This window comes from Anomaloglossus baeobatrachus, chromosome 4 (assembly GCF_048569485.1).
Source record: "Anomaloglossus baeobatrachus isolate aAnoBae1 chromosome 4, aAnoBae1.hap1, whole genome shotgun sequence".
NCBI lineage: Eukaryota > Metazoa > Chordata > Amphibia > Anura > Aromobatidae > Anomaloglossus > Anomaloglossus baeobatrachus.
This window is the reverse complement of record NC_134356.1, coordinates 410322499-410345559: the sequence shown is the minus strand read 5'-3', so window position 1 is coordinate 410345559 and position 23061 is coordinate 410322499. Positions and strand designations below refer to the sequence as shown.

The window sequence follows — 23061 nt, the reverse complement described above, 5'->3', positions numbered from 1 at the left end:
AAACATAAACTTTATATATAGTACTATATTTCAGGTCATAGACACAGTTTTTACATGTCATTTTGAATTTTCAGAATGGAGGCAAGCAAGCGGAGCTCGAATGATCTTACAAGATGAAGACATTACAACAAAAATTGAGAATGATTGGAAGAGGCTAAATGTTATAGCCCATTATCAGGTTGGTGATTAATGTTCAATTTAGTATAAACACTGTTTTAATAAACAATATGATAGTGTCTACAAATATGATATATGTATATATATATATATATATATATATATATAGTGTTAATTTTTTTGAAATATTATGATGTGAGACCGTCTGTTATGACAGTCTTTAAAATGTTACAGGTACTGCAACACAATACTAACCTGCATTATTATATAGTGTAATATGTATTTCTTAATTACAATATATAAAGTTCAGGGTTCATAGAATGAGCCCTCTGAAACCTGAATTTGAAGAGTGCTTGTGTGGAAGAATGGGACAAAATCACACCTAAGCAATACATGCAACTAATTTTTCTATACAGGAGGCATCTTAAAGCTTTCATAACCAACAAAGGCTTTTACCTCCTTGCCATTTCTCATATTTACACATAACTTAATTCATGGACATCCATGGTTTGATTTGTTTGGATTGGATGGGTTGCTAATGACTTTTAGGGGCACTTTGCACACTGCGACATCGCAGGTGCGATGTCGGTGGGGTCAAATTGAAAGTGACGCACATCCGGCATCGCATGCGACATCGCAGTGTGTAAAGCCTGGATGATACGATTAACGAGCGCAAAAGCGTCGTAATCGTATCATCGGTACAGCGTCGGCGTAATTCATAATTACGCCGACGCGATGGTCCGATGTTGTTCCTCGCTCCTGCGGCAGCACACATCGCTGTGTGTGAAGCCGCAGGAGCGAGGAAGATCTCCTACCGGCGTCACTGCGGCTTCCGTAGGATATGCGGAAGGAAGGAGGTGGGCAGGATGTTTACATCCTGCTCATCTCCGCCCCTCCGCTCCGATTGGCCGCCTGCCGTGTGACGTCGCAGTGACGCTGCACGACCCGCCCCCTTAACAAGGAGGCGGGTCGCCGGCCACAGGGACGTCGCACGGCAGGTGAGTGTGTGTGTGAAGCTGGGGTAGCGATAACTTTCGCTACGCCAGCTATCACCACATATCGCTGCTGCGACGGGGGCGGGGACTATCGCACTCGGCATCGCAGCATCAGCCTGCGATGTCGTAGTGTGCAAAGCCCGCCTTAGTTTTGCTCCCATTTTTCATGAGCTGTACATTAAAATCTACAACTTTTTCTCTTTACACAGGAGACCTTTTTCTCTCAAATACTGTTCATAAATTTGTCTTAAGGCCACTTTACACCCAGAGATAAATCTTTGGCAGATATGTGGTTGCAGTGAAATTGTGGACAATCAGTGCCAGGTTTGTGGCTGTGTACAAATGGAACAATATGTCCATGATTTCACTGCAACCACAGATCTGCCAAAGATTTATCTCTGCATGTAAAGTGGCCTTTAATATGTGTTAGTGAACAATTCTCCTTTGCTGAGATAGTCTATCCACCTCACAGGTGTGGCATATCAAGATGCTCAATAGGCAGCATTATTATTGCACAGGTGTCCCTTAGGCCCGCCACATATTATAAGTCTTAGATCTTTGAGTTTAGCTCATGAAAAATGGGAGCAAGAACAAAAGTGTTGCACTTATATTTTTATTCAGTGTATATATACATATATTTTATTATGGACACACTTAATATACATTCTGCGACCTACAACTTTATCATTTTATTACATTTTATCACATTTTACTTATCTTTATAATTTTGTTAGCGACAACCTTTTTGCATATTAGTGTTCTTAACGGGGATGACTCATTGACTATTAACTCCATGTAAAATATAGAATGGATAAATGTACCTACAGGACTCTGTTAAATCACCTCGTCTATTCTTCACTAGAGATAAAAGAGGATACATATGGCATATCTAACACTTTTGTTGAAATAGTTAACTAAAGTTACTGCTTCCATTTGTGGAGATTATTAAAAGGTATACTTTTATAGTCTGATAAGTTGAACGTTGAAAGCATGAATGTCTTATCCTTTATGTCATTATATATTTACCTGGTTTGAAGTTGTCATAATTATGTGCAATTAACTTGTACTCGCTCTGAAAATTCAATGTCATTAGACCCTTTAATGTAGGTGTACATAATAGCATATTCTTGCTAATTTTACTAAAATTAACAGAAATGTGAACAAATTAGATATTAAGAAGAGACTAAAGACTTTTAAAATATTGATTTAATTAAATAATACAGTTCAAAACAGTGACATTATAAAATTATTAACCCCTTAAGGACCAGACAATTTTTTCTTTTTCTGATTTCATCTTTTCCTAACCTTCTTCAAACTTTAAATTTTTTGTTCTTTCTACAACGCCATGTGAGAGTTTGCTTTTTGTGGCAATGTAGTGTGGGGAAAAAAAACTCAATTCTGCCATGGTTTTTGGGGTTTTCATTGTGCGCCATGGTTTTCCATGTTAATACGATTAAGTCAATACAAAACCTAAATATTTTATTTATATTTTAGTAGTTAAATTTAATTCCAAATTTTGAAAAAAAATAGTTTGTGTTGCCATTTTCGGAATCTATAACTTACTTATTTTTCTGTTTATAGTGTTGTGTGAAGGATTATTTTTTACTCACTGTTTTGGTGTTCACTCACGACTTTAATTAGTTTTATTGCATATTTTAGGGAAGTGCAGTTACCAAAAAAACACCGCTTATTAAATATTAATTTGAGATCCTGAATTGTAAAGCGCTGCGGAATATGTTGGCGCTATAGAAATAAAGATTATTATTATATTATTATTAGATCAAGCAAAAGGGTTTGACAGACTCCAACAATTATGTCAATCCATCTGCACACCTTGGGGTCAAAGGGTTCTGAACAAATGGTGTCATCTTGGATGTATTTCAAAAACTGCTACTATAGTAGATACGGGCATTTAGGAGGTTAAACTGATGTGATCAGGACCAGGTCTGATCGCATCAGTTGCTCTCTGGTGCCAGCTATGAAATGCAGCTCCTGAGCCCCTTTTATATAATGATAACACATGGTTGCTATACATGTATGATGGCTGTTGCTATGATGTTAAAATAATATTGAATCTTTACTTAGAGGTTTTGAACATATGGTTCACTGACAAAAAATCCCAACACCTCTTTTAACCCCTTCTCATTAATTGACGTAAGACTACGTGATGGTTGGGAAAGGGTTCCTGCAAAATGACGTGAACTTACATCATGGTGAGCATGCGTGTACAGGAGCTGTGGCGCATTATCACCACCATTAGCTCAGCATAAGTGATAGCCAAGCTCGGGCTGTCACACCCAGGGTCAGTGGCCACACTGCCCCTGGCTGTGTAACCCCTTAAATGCCGTGATCAATAGCGATCGCAGCATTTAGGAGGCAGAGAGAGGGAGTGTGCTCCCTCTCCCACCCAATTGAGATTGCCACAACATGATCACGGAGACCCGATCATTACCATAGCAACCAAGGATGACCTTCAAGTCTGCCAGCTATGGTAGCATGTTAGACCATACAAGGAACATGGTCTAACAGGCATTCTCTCAGTGTTACACTGACAGGTAAAATGTATGATTGTGCAAAAAATGAAAAACGTTTGTGTAAAAAAGTGAAACAAAAATAAAAATCTAAAAATAATCTGAAGATAAAGCCAATAAAAATTATACCAATAAATACCTATAGTTATGTAAAAATAAAATTAAACAAAAAAGTACACGTATTTGGTATTGACGCATCCTGAACAAAACAATCTTTGAGACTAATTAAGCTCTTCAGTAAAGACTGTAAAAAATAAAAAACAGCAAAAACTATGCCTTTTCATTATATAGCTTACAAAAAAAGTGGAATAAAACGAGATAAAAAATGTGAATGTAAATAGAAATTGTATTGCTGAAAATGTTATCTTGTCCTTCAAAAAATAAACCCCCGTTCACCTCTGTCAGCAAAAGAATACAAAAGCTATAGATCTCAGACTACATCAATGGAAAATTTATATATATATATATATATATATATATATATATATATATATAAAACATATTTTTTGGTATAAAAGAGACATAAAGTAAAAAAAACCAATAATGTGGTGTTGCTGTATTTTTTCCTGAATTTCTGTTTCTCCTTCATTTGGCCTTACAAAAGCAAAATAGAAAGCGATCAAATGTGGCCCTATATGGTACAAATAATCATCCTGCAAAACACAAGCCCTCAGATGACTCTGTCAACAGAAAAATAAAAAGATGTAGCCTTCAAAATACAGTGCTGCAAGAAACCTTTATTTTGTAATAGAGCGTTTTTTAGTGTGGTAGTAACCAAACCTAAAAAAAGATATAAATCTGGTATTGCTGTAATCATACTGATCTAAGGAATAAAGTTGCCTTATGATTTATGCTATAAGGTGAACGGCGTCAAAAATAAATAAATTAATCTAAATCTTCAACAGCTGTTGATTTATTTGTTTTACCACCCAAAGATCACAGTAAGGCTTAGAACATGTATTCTGCCCTCTATGCTGAGCGCATACATTGGAATTTACATGTAAATCTCTTAAAAATGTGATACAGACAAAATTTCCAATGGAAAACTCACTATAATGAAGCAGATGGAGACCCAGTTGACTCCCGTCTAGCCTATTGTCTGGTAGCGTCCATCTTTTTATGTTTCTTTTTAGGTGTGCACAAAAGTGCTGTCAACAACAGTTTTGTGCACCTTTGAAAAAAAAAGATACTACTGCACAGAGGCAAAATGTAGTGCATAGCAAAACTCTGCTGCCTCATTAGTGAATGGCTCCATCTAGAGTTTTACTGCATATTTCAGAGATGTAGATGGAAACCCTGTCATAAATGCTCAGCACAGAGTACAGGATAAATGTGAACTCATACAAAATGTTCTGAACCTTTAAATTGCCACCACTAACATTCAACTCAACTCACAAAAAAGAAGTCCCCACTTCCGTCATCTGTTAAAAGAAATATAGGGGGCTTCCAAGTTACTGTAAACACAAAGGCTTTTGTAAAAGTACTATGGCTTACCCCCAAGAAATAAATACAGCAAATCCAAATGCCTCCCTCTTTTCTGAGCACCACAATGTGCCTAAACCACAGTTAACACCCACATGTTTGTCATTATTGCTGGAAGGAGAGACCTAGTTGATTTACGGGGTGTGGGCCTCCAGAAACACAAGATGGGCACAATGTACTGGCACTACAATGCACTGGAAACTAGAAGAGCTAATTTGCAATTTTTAATTTTGCAACATTCAATGCAATTTAATTCCATGGATGTTTTCCAGAGACAAAATCATCACTAGACCCATATATGAATTCCCAGAGAGGTGTGTGTCTCCAGAAGCATGAGTTGGCCACAATGTAAAAGCACTACAATGTACTGCACACTACAAGATCTTATTTGAATTTTAATTCTGCAAGATTCACTGCCTTTAACACTAGAACTACTGGACTCGTGACACCTATATAGAAATACATGGTGCAAAGTAGTCAAAATGACTACCTCAGTAGTTCTAGTGTTATCTTCATGGGTGTTTTTCATTACACCCATAGATGAATTCCCAGAGAGGTGTAATTTCCAAAATGGAGTCCCTTGAGGGGGGTTTCTGCTGTTCTGTCACTTACTTAGCTCTTTGTGTTCACACATCAACTTTGACAAGAAGACTTTGTCATTGAAAATGAAAGTGAAACAGAAGGATTCTATTGAGGGAGCTTAGACGGTCCTTACCATACATTAGAAATAAACCTTCAATTGTCAGTTCAGCTGCCAATCATCTACAATAGCCTCTCTCCTAAAGGCTGCTGGCATAGTTTGTCTTTTGCCTTTGCCAGCCTAAAGCTTGATAAAATCTCACTTTGTTCATTAACGTGCAAATAATTTTCAAGATAAGCCGACTGGCCTCTAAAACAAGAGCCCTGGGTGCTGTTCTGGCACCATCACTAAATTAAATGTCAGGGTTTTGTCTGTTGGTATGGGGTACAAACTGGAAATGGAAAAGCAGATTAGAAAGTAATTACTATCAGAGAAAAAAATCATAAGGACAAAGATTTATTTCTCGAAGGACGGGGAAACAAAATACTGTATACTGTACTTATAGGCACAATTCAGCGCTGCGCCACATACAGATATGTCCTTCCTTTACCTTTGCTCTTGCTGTGGGATTTCCAGAGATAAGAGGCGGATCATGGCTAGCTTTGGAAAAAAATAATCATGTGATATTCGTGTTGGGAAATTTCTATGCTAAATGTGGCCACCTAATACTTGTGGAGGGAATTTTATCAAGGATATCATGATTATAGATGGGCAGACTCGTGGAAGTTTGGTTTGGCGGGTTCATCTGGACTTTATATAGAGTTCAGTTCGGGACCTGAACCTCAATGCTAGTCACTGATTGGGCAGTTTGGCTCTATGCCCACATGCCACCAGCCATAAACAGATCACTTCCGGGGGAGGTAGGGTGTGTATTTTTTTGTACACACTACATCCGATAATGCTGTTTTTGTTCCCAGTGTCAGGTTATCAGACACTGCAAGCAGTTTGCACTGGATCAAGCACCGAGCATTAACCAAGCATACCGATGCTCGATGTGGTTTGCATACGTATAGCATCCCAACACTGATTTATTTGCAAAGTCCGTATTCGGTACGAACACTGAACTTTATCGGGTTCGCTCATCTCTAATCATGACATTGTATTACATTTAATTCCATTTATTTCTTGAGACATTTGAGTTCTTAAAAAGGATCCATCAGCATATATTTGCTATCTACTCTTAGAGCAACATGATGTAGGGTATGAGACCCTGTTTCCAGCAATGAGTCATTTACAAGACTGTTTGTTGCAGTTTTAATATAATCATTGTTTTATCAGCAGGAGATTATCACTATAGGACTAGCTGTCTTGTGCCATGTGGTCCTTCTGCTATGTGTAACCCCACCCCAACACTGCTTGGCAGCTTTCAGCTTATGCATAGTGTACACAGAAAGCTGCCAATCAGTACTGTGGGTGGGTTTATACAGAGAACCGGTAGATCTGCAGCAGATAAAACAGCCCAGTTAGTGACACATCGCTGGAATCAGGGTCTCTTCCCCTACATCATGCTGATCTCTGATAGGGTAGCAAAAACCTAGTGACAGATTCCTGTCAACCAAAGTTAACAATATGTTGGGTGAAACCATCTGATTCAAAGAGTGAGTTGCTACCCAACAACTATTAATTATTATTTACAGTAAAAAATGAAAACCCAACATGCTAAAAGAGAAAAACAAAAAAACACTTGAGTAATATATCTTTTTAAATTTCCAACTTATCAAACTATTTTCAGGGTCATCAAATATCAGAAATTCCGAATAATTCAAATGACTCAAATTCTCATGAAACATTAAATTCTTTATTATTTTATTTAGACAAACACACAAGAAAAATATTAAAAAGATAGATAATGATATAAAAATATCCTGGTTTCAACAAGTGTTAATTTTTCTTTTTTTTAATAGTGTACATGATAAATTCACACAGGTTCATCACACAATTTCTTTGAACAAATTTTTTTTACATATGTTTTTGTGAAGTTGGTCTCTTGCAAAAGTATTCAACCCCTAATCCGCCCGCATCAAGGTCAACTATAATATATAAGCTGTGATCTATAGGAAATTGCTAGTGCATTAGCATACAGCTAAAAATAGATAAACAATTTGAGAGACCAAAGATACATGAGATGAATGAGGGGTTGAATAGTTTTGTTTGTTTAGGGGTGGACATAATCTGCTTATTCCAATGAATCTATGCAGAGTTATTGTCTCTAAGGCAAGCCATAAAAACTGCATCAGAAAAAAAAAATTCTCTGTAAACACGTTGTCACATGAATTGCTGTAAACAAATGCCCAATATACCTATGTATCTACTATATGTTAAGAGTTAACAGAGCAAAATTCAATCTGTTATTGACTAACAGGAATAATATCACATCAGCATATTACCAGGCAGGCCACATAACATCATGAACACTGATGTGTTTAGAGCAATACTTCTCAAGCAGGTATATTAAGGGTTAACAGAGCAAGCAGGTATACTGCTGATATCAGTGTTTTTTTATATCCTGATGAAGGAGTCATTCAAGACTCTGAAACACGTAGAAAAATAAAAATCATGGAGATTAACCCTTGGATTCATCTCCTGATTTTCTCCACAGCAACGTGGTTAACCCTTTTCTCCCTTCTGTTATTATCTTACATATTCATTGTTAAAATAATGATTATAGTAATCATGGCAACAATTTAAAGATAGTAATCAAAACCTAACGGCTTCTATGGCTCTGTATTATTGCCCCAAATTTGTATTCCTATTAGATAAGCATCGAGTTGGCTTACAGCCCTAAATGTTCAGCCTTGTATACTCATGAGCCCATGATTATCTGACATTCTGGAGGCGTCTTCTAGAGAAATGTATCTTTTCTGGTATTTTATCACCTTTACGGCCAAGATAAAATTCTCAAAGGGAGAATACATAAGAAGACCTGCACTTGGAAATATTATTATTCTACATTTATGTGACAAGCTGTGACTTTTATTGTTGTATATGTTGTAATATAAGTTTGTCAAACTATATAGAAAACTATTTTTCAAAATAATAGCGCAGAACAAGTTAATTCAAGGAGATTATAAAGAAAAAATAAACACTCTATATTTTGTTCTCTTTGCTGCGCAGTTTATGAGCAGTATTCCTAGTAACACAACCTAAACCCGTATCCATTGTCGTCTGGTGTATCACATATAAACACTGAGGATTCTGCGGACTCCAAGGATTGAAGTAACAGCTAGCTCCTGCTGTGTGCCAACCTCTGGTGCCAGGCCTAATGCTACAGTGCAGTTCAGCAAGATTAAACGTATTACTGCTTTCAATCGATGGGATTATCACTTAAGCAGTAATAACACCCAAATTACATGCTTTAACGGCCTATTATTTTGACATTTCCCTATACGGCTCAGCGTTACGGCTCTTTCTGTATGATTATTCATATTTCATGTGTTCTGTTACAGAGAAAGCAGTGAAATGCTGTTGCCTGGAGATAATTTGCTTTATAAAAATAAGCAACATATTTTTTTAAAATGTTGAAAAAAATAATAGAAGTTGACAAGCAGCAACAGTCATGAGCAAAAATAAGTACACCCCTTTTAATTTTCTGCTTTTATACATCAGGACATATTAAAAACATCTTCAAACTAGGTAAATACAACAACACTTGATAAATTACACCACGTCATTATTTAACAAAAAGTGTTAGATTGAAGTAATCTATCAAGAATTTAAGCGCACCAATCACCAGGATTTCCTATAGATTTCCTGTATTGGGAGAATAACTCTCTGAGTTAATACAAAATAATAGCTTTACCTGAAATTATGTGTAAAATCCCGGATAACACATTATGATTCCATGATGTAAGAGTTAGCATGTGTTATTCTACATCTGTGTTTGGTAATGATTAGGGATGATCGAATATCACAAATATTTGGCAATATTCGGCTTCACGAATATCTGACGATTAGTTCGCCGCTATTCGAATATTCGATGCACAATGTAAGTCTATGGGAAGCCCGAATAGTTGTTATTCAGGTGTCCCATAGACTTACATTGCGCATCGAATATTCACAAATAGTCGAATAGCAGCGACCTATTCGGCGAATATGGACGTTGCCGAATATTTGCGGTATTCGATCATCCCTAGTAATGATATGTATTACCCTTAGATTACTTTGCTGTGAGATAATAGTGGATGGCATCAGTAATGACAGCTTGTGCTGCATTTGTATGTTATGATCAGTTAGGTCAGATTCATATCTCAGCTAGTATTTGTGGTCTTCTGTTTCATCATAGCAGAAGAAAATCAGAATATCGACAGTGGCAGATCAGTACATATTGGACACCAACAATGCTCAAAAAAGCTTCTAGGGTATAACAATGGGTTTATGTCATTGTTTCCATCTTCTTTCTGGAAACAAAATGGTGCATCATGCTGTATTAGTTTTTCTGACTTTTTACATGGCTTCTGTGATGGAGCCTTTGACTTTTTTAATTGTACTGGCATTAGTTATGGGCACAATATTCACTAGTAAACTTTTGTGACTAATGTACATTGTAAATTACATGATATGTCTGTATAAACCTGAACTATGGAAAAAAAAATCATACAGAGAATTAGAGATAAAATATTTACGTTTTTTGATTTAGCAATAGTGAAACAATTGACCTCTGGATACATTTTCTTCCATTAACAGGTTCCAGACGGTGCAGTGGTAGCATTGGTGTCTAAACAAGTGACGGCTTACAACGCAGTAAATAATTCTACAGTGTCAAGGACGTCTGCCAGTAGATATGGTAAGGAATGATATCACTATTTAATTGTTAGTTTGATTAAGTCCATGAAGTTTAACTTATACAGTTAAGGTGGCTTTACACACTGCAACATCGCAAACGACATCGCTGTAACGTCACCTCCCCAGCGACATTGCAGTATGTGAAACACATCAGCGACCTGGCCCCTGCTGTGAAGTTGCTGATCGCTACAAATCGTTCAGGACCATTCTTTGGTCCTTTGTTTCCCGCTGTGCAGCATGATCGCTAGAAAGTCTCAGTGTGTAAAGGGGACTTAAATGTGCAGGCAGCAGGAGCCGGCTTCTGCGGACACTGGTAACCACGGTAAACATCGGGTAACCAAGAAGCCCTGTCCTTGGTTACCCGCTATTTACCTTCGTTACCAGCCTCCGCCGCTCTCACTGTCGGTGCCGGCTCCTGCTCCTTGCACGTGTAGCAGAGTACACATCGGGTAATTAACCCGATGTGTGCTGTAACTAGGAGAGCAGGTAGCCAGCGCTAAGCGGTGTGCGCGGCTCCCTGCTCTCTGCATGTGTAGCTACAGCACACATCGGGTAATTAACCCGATGTGTACTGTAGCTAGGAGAGCAGGGAGCCAGCGCTAAGCAGTGTGCGCTGCTCCCTGCTCTCTGCACATGTAGCTGCAGCACACATCGGGTAATTAACCCGATGTGCACTGTAGCTAGGAGAGCAGGGAGCTAGCGCTAAGCAGTGTGCGCTGCTCCCTGCTCTTTGCACGTGTAGCTGTGTGCGCTGGTAACCAAGGTAAATATCGGGTTGGTTACCCGATATCTACCTTAGTTACCAAGCGCAGCATCGCTTCAGTGCGTCGCTGCTGGCTGGGGGCTGGTCACTGGTTGCTGGTGACAGCTCACCAGCAACCCGTGTAGCGATGCTCCAGCGATCCCTGCCAGGTCAGGTTGCTGGTGGGATCGCTGGAGCGTCTGACTGTGTGACCTCTCACCAGCAACCTCCAAGCAACTTACCAGCGATCCCTATCAGGTTGGGATCGCTGGTGGGATCGCTGAAAGTCTCAGTGTGTAAAGGGGCCTTTACAGCCAAAACAGGGCAGAAGGAAGGTAGCACTTCTATAAGAGCATAGAGAGATTTACCCTTAACTGGATGTCCAGCCCCGATAAAACTTTCAACCAGCATTTCAGCTTGCTGAATTCTAAGAGTGCTTGTGGTCACTTGACTGCACATATGCAGATTGCATACTTTTGGTCACATACCATCTGCTTCTCTCAATCATTTTTACCTCAAGAAGCTAGCACGAATCACAACTTACTCAGCTTCAGACACTCCCTAAAAACTTATCTTTTTAGGGCGGCCTATCACACTCCCTAGCCGAACTAAATTCACATAGTTCCTCCACAACTTCTCAGAACATAACTCCATGGCAGCCAAATGCATCTCAAGGTCCTGGCCAACTGGTCCAGGCAGCTATTATCTATCCCCCATTTCATTGAGATGGCTGGATTGTCATTATAAATAAGCACTTGTACCTTGCCCCCCCCATCTCATTGTAGATTGTAAGCTCTCACGAGCAGGGTTGTCTTTTTTTCCTTGAATTATTGTATTTCCTATAACTGTTACTTGTTTGTATATGATCCTCCCGAATTGTAAAGCGCTGCGGAATATGTTGGTGCTATAGAAATAAAGATTACTATTATTATTATTATTATTATTGAGAGAAGTGGATGAGAATGCATTTGGCACATGACTGTGGCAAGTATACAATTTACATACTTGTCGTCATCTGATAACCCGCTAGAATTGGCAAACAGAGCCAAATCATAACATTGTTTAAACTATACATTGCTATAGGTTGGCAAGGTGGACTTCTTGCCGTAAAATCGACCAGGGCTGGACAACCCCTTCAATAGTGGAAATATTCCTTACTAAAACAGGTCATAAGATCTTAATTTAAGACAAAGATTTTGAGTTTTTAAAGTGCAAGTGTACATATTTTATTAAACAATTGGTGACAATTTCAATAAAAACTTTTTCATAAAAGCATGAACGCCAGGACTAGTCCAGAATTTACATGAGTGGGATCAAAGTCTCCCAAGGTTTATAAGGCACATAAGCAGGTCAATAGTGCATAAACAGTAGAGAATCTTCCTCAGGGGTCGAGGGGACTACGGCACCTCGACCCCTGAGGAAGATTCTCTACTGTTTAAAGAATTGAAACGTACGTAGGGCGTAATGGGGGCCTTCCCAAACGCCTGGATTGTCCAATGTACTTTCTACCCTATGGGTCTCTCTGGGGTTTATTATTAGGCACGCAATATGCACTGCCTTGTGGAGTAAGAACCACTCTATTTAGTGGATCCTTCAGGACTTTATATTATTTGGACTGATATTTTCTGCTTATCCATGTTACTGATTGTCCTGTAATTTATTTGTGCATATGAGCTATTTGCACACAATTTGCTATATTAATCAGGTGGTCTGCTATTTTGATGTTTCGGTTATGCACTATTGACCTGCTTATGTGCCTTATAAACCTTGGGAGACTTTGATCCCACTCATGTAAATTCTGGACTAGTCCTGGCGTTCATGCTTTTATGAAAAAGTTTTTATTGAAATTGTCACCAATTGTTTAATAAAATATGTACACTTGCACTTTAAAAACTCAAAATCTTTGTCTTAAATTACTATGCTTATGAGTTTGTGCTACCCGAGGGATTTCTGTAGATACAGAACACAGGGGAATATTTTGAGTATGGTTATATGGAATTCTCTTCTAACAGGTCATAAGATCTGTACAATTTCTGTATACAATATCCCTATTAGAATGTGCCATCATTGATCGGTGTGGAATTTATCGTTGTGATTGAATACTAGGTCTTATGAATGGTCAGCCAATTTTTAAGGCCTGGATAATCTATTCCACAATATATATTCAATCAAGTACTATTTTTTGTTCCTGGTCTTCAAAATTAACATACAGAATTTGGTACATTTTAAAGCCCTTCGGTTTGTGAAATTGTGAAATGCTGATGTTTCTTGATTCCAAGAACCTGGCTTAGACAATCGTGACAACTCAAATATTTTTATCTTAAAAGAGCTGTTGGGTCTTAGAGTAAAAGTCTGGAGTCCCTCTACATAACTGCAGACTTGTGAATCCTCACGGCGTACAGTGCGCACACTGTCAGAATTCTCCAGTAGTGATGCCGGGAGCAGGTGAGCACATGCTCGCAAGTATGGGATTTACATATATATGGTCATGTACCAACTAGATGTGGCCACTGTTGCTCAATACCAGTAAATTGAGTGAGGCCAGATACATCCAGTCGGAATGTGGAATGTTGTCACATTACTGCCCTCTCTTGATGCTGGAACTGGAGAATATTAACAGCACACGCCCTGAACGCTGTGAGGATTCACATATCTGCAGTCATATAGGGTGACTGCAGACTTGTACCCTGAGGCCAGACAACTCCTTTAATATATAATGTGAATTCATGTAGATGAATATGTTTGCCTTTATATTGTAGCGGAAGGATGTAATTGTCACCTACTATTACGCTAAGCATTTTCTACAAAGGCTTCTGTTTCTCTTAGCATCACACACCAGGCTTTGTCTTGTAAGCATGCTCTTATACAAGCCCAGTTCATGTTCTCTAACATTCATTCAGCATTACGTTGTACTGGCTGTGCCACATTAAATTGTCAGGAAGATGCTCTCTGCTATTGCCAGGAGAATAACCATCAAGTGCCCTAACCATGCTCAGCTTGTTGGAATATTAATTGACTATGACAGTAGCTATTATCCTACTTTATTTCCCATATCAGTATAATGCCTATACTGAGGACAGTTACTGTCAGTTTTGATGTCGATTTCTAATTTGATGTTTAACACAAGTTTTACGTCTTCTCTCAACTTGAGGTTAAAATTAGATTGATTTCAGAAAGTACAAAAAATGCCATTAAGATTGTGTCATATTTTATGCCGTAATACCTGCACATATCTGCAAATCATATATCACATTGTAAGTTCTGCGCATTTATTATAGATCACACAACAGATTTTTTTATATGAAATAATCTGCTGTGTATTTGCAGTAGAATCCACAGAAAAGATTACAATAAAATGAGGGTATGTCTAACTTACTAACTATAGTTACCGTATTTTTCTGATTATAAGACGCACTTTTGCTCCCAAAAATGTGGGAGGAAAATGAGGGGTGCGTCTTAAAATCCGAATGTAGCTTACTGGATATGGTGAAGAATGGGCGCTGTGCTGGCTGCGGTGGACGCTGTGTGCAGCAGGGCGGTGTGACGGGGGAGATGCTCTGTTGGCGGTGCTGGGCTGTGCTGGCTGCGGCAGGTGAGATGCTCTGTCAGCAGTGCGGTACTGTACTGGCTGCTGGTGGGTGAGATGCTCTGTCAGCAGTTCGTGGCTATGCTGGATTCTGTGTGGAGCAAGGCAGTGCGGGGGTGAGATGCTCTGTCGGCAGTGCGATCTTTAAATGCAGGAGTCGGTGCGTGTGCAGATGGAGCGACACAGCAGCCAGAATTTTCCTACTCCAGCACCGCTCCTCTTTCGTGTTGACAATTAGAATATACAATATTATCAATAAGTAAAAGAAGGAAGGTGCTAATTTTTGGTATGTGTAAAGAGATCATCTGCATCTGCTGCACCTTTGGCGCCCTGGCCTAGCCAGGTCGTTACAGATAACACACAAACACCCCCACCCCCATTAGACAGGGACACCAGCCAAACACAAAACCTTTGTTGCCTCCCTCCAGTGTCTGATGTCCACACCAGGTGGGGCGGAGCCAAGTGGTTAGCCACACCCACCGAGGAGTTCACAGACCTGGAAGTGGGAAGAGTTGGAGTTGAGTGTTGGAGTTTGAGGAGTGAGGAGTAAACACTTGGGTGTCTGGGTTTGTGGCCCAGGCACTGATAGCAAGGTTGGCAGACGGTGGTGGCCATCTGCAGGAGTGGTGGAGCAACGCGGAACCATAGGAGCGGGGTCGGGCGATGGCCCGCCGCTACTGACCAGGGAGCGAAGTGAAGCCAGCACACACAGGCAGGGCCATCAGACCCCAACCAGGCTTGGAGCCGCCGTCAATAGTCAGATCCGAATGTGACTGGAACCCCAGGGGTTTCACAACAGCAAAAGTCCCGATTGAAGGCAACCGCCCACACCGTGAGGGTATACAGCTACCACCTAAGGCTAGAGACCCAAGGGCCAGCGCTGGCGGGCAAATGGGCTCCTCCGGTACCCATACACCGGGGAGCGGACTACCGTTGGGAATCCATAGTAGTCAGAAGTAGAACATCAAGGTGCAGGGAAAGATAGCCGCCTTCACCTGTCCGGGGAGAAACACTGCAGCCGGCTGCGGGACCCGTCCATCCAGCCGTTTGGTTTACCGAGGACTTTGTACCATTCTTGCTGAGTGAGTACACCCGTGCCATCCGGCACCGCGCCGTGCTGTCCCTGCTACCCTGCACCTCGCCAACCCTGCCTCCCCGCCACATCCTTTGGGCCGGGACCACCGACCCCTACCCATGGAGGGGGAAAACAACATCCCAGCTGCTCCCTACCATCGCTCCCGGGATCCCGTCACCAGCAGCGGTGGTGCCCATCTTCACCACGACCCATGGGTGGCGTCACGGACTAAATCCCCCAAACCAACCACCCCTTTCATTCACGGGCGAGGAGCGCCGCTTGAGTCCCCGGATCCGGCCCACCGCTCAAGCCACCGAGCAGCAGCAGCAGCCGCAGCAGCGCCGGACCCGAGCGTTAGCGAGAGCGCAGCAGCGACGGCGTCCTCCCCGCCCACGACACACCCACCAAGGCACAGCAATGTACATATACTTGTGTCTGTGCCTAATTTTGCTGCTCCATCCCATTCATATAATTGTGTGTAAGGCACTGTGCCGTAAATAATGTAGGGGGAAGACAGTGGAAAATACCTTCATTAATCTGATTGGAAGAGGTATCGGAAGTCGTATCCCAACTAAACTAATATTTATTGCCTTTTTAAAGTCCTGGTACACTCCTTTAATCTCTCATGTATAAGTGTATTTAAGACACAAAAGCTTCTAAAACTGTCAATTAAAAAACTACAAGTATATTGGAAACAATATTTGCAGAGATGCAAATGTAAAGCATATCAGCTTTTGCTTTTATTTTTGATCCCTTTATTAGCGATTTCCTGTAAAATGTTGATTTAAATAACCGCATTATATTATTAATCACACGTTTATTAATCATGCTTTTCTGACCTGATTCGGTGGGCAGTGACTAAGGGCCGGATAAGATCAGAAACGCGTTGCCGTTTTCACTTTCTATTATGCTGTGTACATAGTGCTGGAGCGCCTTATTTTTTCTATCTGGATTAAATAAAGAAACATTTTTTACTGTTGGATTGTGCTGGTCTCAACGTTCTCAACCTTTCTTAATTTATCATACGTTCCTTCTGCATTACGTCCTAGTTTATGTAAAATAAATAATGACATGGTGTAATTAGTCATGAGTTCTTAAGGTTATATTTACCTAGTTTTAAGATCTTCCAGTTGTTTCTTTTATGTCATAATTAGAGACGAGCTGACCCATGGAAACTCGGGTTTGCCGGGTTTGGCCGGACTTTAGATAAAGTTCAGTTCAGACACAGGTTTAACTTCAATTATTTTAGACACAGCATCTGGAACTGCAAACCACTCACATTTGGCCTAGAACCGAGCATACATGAGCTCTCGATCGAGTGGTTAGCAAACGAAGAGCACCTGAACTCCAAACTCGGACACTGAGATTTTTTAAAAGTCTGCGTTCATTACAAACACCAAACTTTAAAGTTTGGGTTCGCTCATCTCTAGTCATGATATGTAAAATCATAGAATTCAAAAATGGTATACTTAGTTTTTGTCATTACATTATATACACCATATGGAAAAAACTATTGGAGAGCCTACAGATTAGACCTACTGGACATTATTTGACATCAACTCCCCCTTTCCAGCTATAATACCTTCCAATTTTTAGGAAGGGATTCAACAAGATTTTTAGTCTTTTTATGGGGAAAGCATTTGTGAGTTCATTTTCTGCTGTTGGATGAGAGGGCCTGGCTTTCAGCCTTTGTTCTAGTTCTTCATCAAGGTCAATTGAGTTATGGTCAGAGTTCTGTGCGTAAAAGTAAAGATTTTACACACTCACAGAAATATGGCTTTATGGACATTGCTTTGCTCTCTGGGGCCTAATAATGCTTTTAAACAGAAACGCACCTTAGCCAAAATGGTCCCACAATGTTGAAAGCATACAATTATCCAAAATGTCTTGGTATTCTGAAGCAAGAAGATTTCCCTCCACTGGAATGCATGAAGAACAGCCCTATGGCATTACCTCTCCACCAAAGTTTACAGTAGGCACAATGCAGTCAGACAGATGATATTTTTCCTGGAATTCACCAAACCCAGACTTACACATCTGATTTTTAGATAGAGAAGGGTGATTCATCACTTTACATAACACATGCATGCTTTATCTCTTTCCAAAGCTCTTGGCATTTTGTTTGGTGATGCAGCTGCTCAGACATAGAATCCTATGCCATGAAACTTCTGGCACACAGTTTTTGTTGTGACGTTAATGCCAGAAGAAGTTTGGAGTCTGCAACTATAGAGTCAGCAGAGAATTGGTGATATTTAGGCATTTCTACGCCTCAGGACTTGTGAACCTGCTCTGTAACTTTGCAAGCTCTGCCACTTCATGGATGTTGTTACTGAACATTTCTACTTTTCAATAATACTACTTACAGTTGATTGCAGAATATATTTTGGAGAAGAAATTTCACAAACTGACCTGTTATTACAGTGGCATCCTATTACAGTATTATCCTTAAATTCAGTGAGCTCATTACAATGACCCATGCTTTCAAAAATGTTTGTAAATGTTAGTAAAGGCAGACTTCATAGCTAAGGAGTCAATGTTATACACCTATGATAATGTAACTGATTGAAAATCCTGACATAAATGATTAAGAGTATACACATATACTTGTTTGTATCACTATCTGATATGTAATCAGAATAAACCTTTCCAGTTTTAAGTCAATTAGGAACCAAAATTATTTATATTTACCAAATGCCAGAATAGTGAGAGAGAAAGAGAGAGAGAGGGAGAGAGAGAATGTGTTAAGGCATTTTTATTACTTTCTGCAAAGTCAAAATGTTATGTACACTAAGAGTACTATGCTTTTAAACATTATGGGACAGCCCATAAGATGATATCATGTCTTTGGAAGCTTTTGATTGGTTTATTAGCAATATCTGAATTAATCAGAGACACACTTGTGAATGTATTTTAATGCACACCTGAAACACACTGCTTCTTTGTGTAGCATCATAGGAAAGTCAAAAGAAATCAGCCAAGATCTCAGAGAGAGAATTGTGGACTTGCACAAGTCTGGTTCATCCTTGGGTACAATTTCCAGATACCTGAAGGTGCCTTGCTCATCTGAAAGGCCAATCTGCCAGCAAAAAGCCATTACTCCAAAAGAAACATAAAAAAGCCAGATTAATGCTTGCAAATGCACATATGAAAAAAGACCTTAATTTTTGGGTATATGGCCTATGGTCTGACGAAACTAAAACTTAACTGTTTGGCCATAATGACCTTTGTTTGGAGGAAAAAGGGAGAAGCTATAAAGCCTAAGAACACCATCCCAACTGGGAAACAGGGTGGTGGCAACATCATGTTGTGGGGGTGTTTTGCTGCAGGAGGGACTAGTGCACTTCACAAAGTAGATGGCATTATCATGAGGACAGAAGATTATGTGGCAATACTGAAGGAACCTCTCAAAACATTGGGCAAAAATGGGTCTTCCAAATGGACAATGACCTGAAGCATACTGCCAAACTAGTTACAAAGTGGCTTAAGGGTAAAAAGTCAATGTGTTGGAGTGGCCATCATAAAGCCCTGATCTCAATCCTATTGAAAATTTATGGGCAGAGCTGAAAGGCAGATGCAAGCAAGGGAACCTACAAACATGGCTCATTTACACCAGGTCTGTCAGGAGGAATGGGCCCAAATTCCTACCAATTATTGTAGGAAGCTTGTGGAAGGATATCCAAAACATTTACCTCAAGTCATACAGTTTAAGGGCAATGGTACCAAATACTAATGAAATGTAGGTAAACTTTTGACTTTGCAGAAAGAAAAAAAAAATGCCTCAAATCATTCTCTCTCTCTTTCTCATTGTTCTGGTATTTGGCAAATATAAATCATTTTGGTAATTTTAATTGACACAAGTTCAAATCATCCCTGTTTGCCCCCATTAAAATAAATAAATTAAAAAATATATAGACATATTTGGTATGTCTGTGTTTGGAAACATCTGACCTATCAAAATATAAAATAAGTTAATTTGATCGGTAAATGTTGCAATGTGAAAAAATCAAAACGCTATAATTATGGCTTTTTTTCACACAGCCCCATATCTTGAATTTTTTTCAACCACTAAAATAAATACAATTTATACATGTTTGGTATCTGCATAATAGTATGGAATTAGTGAATCATATTCGTAAAAGGCCCAGTCACACACAGCGACTACCAGCGATCCCGACAACGATACGACCTGATAAGGATCACTGGTAAGTTGCTGGGAGGTCGCTGGTGAGATGTCACACAGTCAGACCTTACCAACGACGCAGTAACGATCAACGACCTGTATAACGATCTCGGCGGGCATTGGGACCATGTTAGGAGGTCGTTGGTAGGTGTCAAACACAGTGATGTGTCCTGCCCAGCATGACATCGCCTTTTAAGAAAATGGTCCAGACCATTCGGCAATGACTAGCAATCTCACAGCAGGGGCCTGATCGCTGGTAGGTGTCACACATAACGAGATCGCCGGCAAGATCATTGCTACCTCACAGAAACTGTGACTCAGCAACAATCTCGTTAGCAATCTCGTTGTGTGTGACAGGGCCTTTAGGTCAGTTTTACTGTATAGTGAACATGCTAAATTAAGAAAAACAAACAAAAAAAAACAAAAAAAAACATTGTGGAATTGCTTTTTTTTGCAATTTCAATGCACTTGGAGTTTTTTTTTCTCACATTCCAGTATATCACATGACAAAATGAGTGGTGTCACTCAAAAGTACAACAATCAAAAAAACTTATGTCTCTTGTAAGACTGGATAGAATAAAGCAACTGGATATGGATATACCGTATGAACAATAGAGTATAACAGCTTGGTATCCACCAATATTAAATACGCCTAAAATATAACTTTTAATAAATATATTAAAATAAAAGGACCAGACATACATATATAGCGCAATAGCGCCTAAAAATTGTCAATTGTGATATCCTATATCTGGAGTATTAGAAGAATACTATCACAGACAATAAATGATAGGCAATAGATTGGTCGGCATTAGATAACCCTCAGTAAGTAATGCAAGGAGGGAAATAAAAGGCAACAATCTCACCCGTCTTCACTTCATTAAGGGTGAGGAACACTCACCCTTAATGAAGTGAAGACGGGTGAGATTGTTGCCTTTTATTTCCCTCCTTGCATTACTTACTGAGGGTTATCTAATGCCGACCAATCTATTGCCTATCATTTATTGTCTGTGATAGTATTCTTCTAATACTCCAGATATAGGATATCACAATTGACAATTTTTAGGCGCTATTGCGCTATATATGTATGTCTGGTCCTTTTATTTTAATATATTTATTAAAAGTTATATTTTAGGCGTATTTAATATTGGTGGATACCAAGCTGTTATACTCTTGTAAGACTGGTAAGAAAAAATAAAAGCTCAAAAACAGGAAATCACCCAGTTGTGAAAGGTTTAGAAATGGATTTCATTATCTGGGCTGTGAGGCTCAGCATGTCCTATTCTTATCCTATTTGAATATCAAACTCAGCGATTAAAGTCTATGAGGTTTTGTGTAAAGCAGATAAAAAATGGAAACTATACTTTTTACTTCTTACTCTAAAAAGAATCATAAATAGACTGTGGGTCAAGCTTCCTGCTGCTTCTTTTTATGCAATAGACCAAGCTTTCTACTCTACCTCTTATGCTATTAGCATGTAAAATAGTAGTCGTTATACCTGCATAATATAATATGATTCCACAATGCTATTTCTCATACTGATAACAGGAGCCAGAACAGTGAACAGAACTGCTCACAATTGATTTAACCCCTTCATTGCCAGGCTACTTTCTGTTTTTTTTACTCCCCTTTTTCCAAGAACCATAACTTTTTTATTTTTATGTCCACATAACCGTATGAGGGCTTATTTTTGGTGGCACAAGTTGTACTTTTAAATGACATCATATATTTTATGATGATGATGCACTGGAGAGCAGAAAAACAATCCAAGTGTGTTGAAATTGAAAGAAAGTGCAATTCCACAATTGTTTGGTTTTTTTTTTCCTTCTTTTTTTTTTACTATATTCACTTTAAGGTGTAACAGACTTGGTAATATGATTCTCCAGGTCTGCATGATTACATAGATACCAAACATACAAAGTTTTTTTTATTTAAGTGATAAAATAAAAATCAGAATTTTGTAAAAAAAAACCCCATAAGAAATACATAAAAAATGGGTACGGAAAGCAGTAAGGAGAGCAATGCTATACTGGGGCATGTTCTCTTTTCCCCAGTGGGTTGCTGCATGCTATTAATTGGTCTGCATCATATAGAGGAAGAAGTACACTCTCCCAGTGAAATCTCTCTGGTAATGCCTACTTGGACTTACAAAACAGTTACTGGTTAGGTTCCAAATACTTTGCTTACTTAGATCTCTGTAAGGCCCATTTCAGATGTCAGTGATTCTGGTACGTTTGAGCTATTTTTTTCACGTACCAGAATCACTGACATACGCAGACCCATTATAATCAATGGGTCTGTGCACACATCAGTGATTTTTCACTGACCGTGTCTCCGTGTGGCGTACATGCGTGTCCGTGATTGCCGCATGGGGACATGTCTGTTTTTTTCTGGCATCACTGATGTCCCACGGACCACGCAGTGGTGTGATCTGGGAAACACGTTCCAGAAAAACACGGACATTTAAAATAATAAACATTTTCGACTCTCCTTTCCAGCGACGCTCTGTGCAACCTTGTTACGGGGGGCTGTCTGATAATAAAACCTAAAGGCATGTCAGACAGTCAGGGTCCACCGTGCAAAGACTCTGCTGCAGACTATGGCAGAGGTTAAGGGGTATATAAGTTTGCCACTGTAAAAAATAATAGCACAAGTGCAGAGTGCAATACCTCTGTTAAACTCACAGAGGAATATAATTAGAAAATAAAGCAATTCCTCCCTTACTTGGAGGGTGTGTGGAATGGTCTCTGTTAAAGATCACAGAGACAAAAGCAGTGAGTGGGAAATGGCACCTACCTAGGTCCGTTCCTCTAGTGGTGCCAGGAGACGGACAGCAGCGTAAGCCGCACAAAGCTCCTACCTGCGTTCGCTCCACTAGTGTGCGAGGACACGAATCACTAGATATGGCACCTGCCTAGGTCCGCTCTTCTAGTGGTGCAAAAGAGACGGACAGCAGCGTAAGCCGCACAAAGCTCCTACCTGCATTCGCTC

At 39.6% G+C, this 23061-nt stretch overlaps 1 protein-coding gene across 1 annotated transcript in view; it reads left to right on the top strand.

Moving 5' to 3' along the window:
* Positions 1–23061, top strand: part of PLXNA4 (plexin A4) — a 1083593-nt gene that overhangs the window by 958316 nt on the left and 102216 nt on the right. Inside the window, exons 26-27 of the mRNA XM_075345346.1 lie at positions 75–178; positions 10389–10488. Coding sequence (XP_075201461.1) covers positions 75–178; positions 10389–10488 — 204 coding nt within the window. The remainder of the gene's footprint in view (positions 1–74; positions 179–10388; positions 10489–23061) is intronic.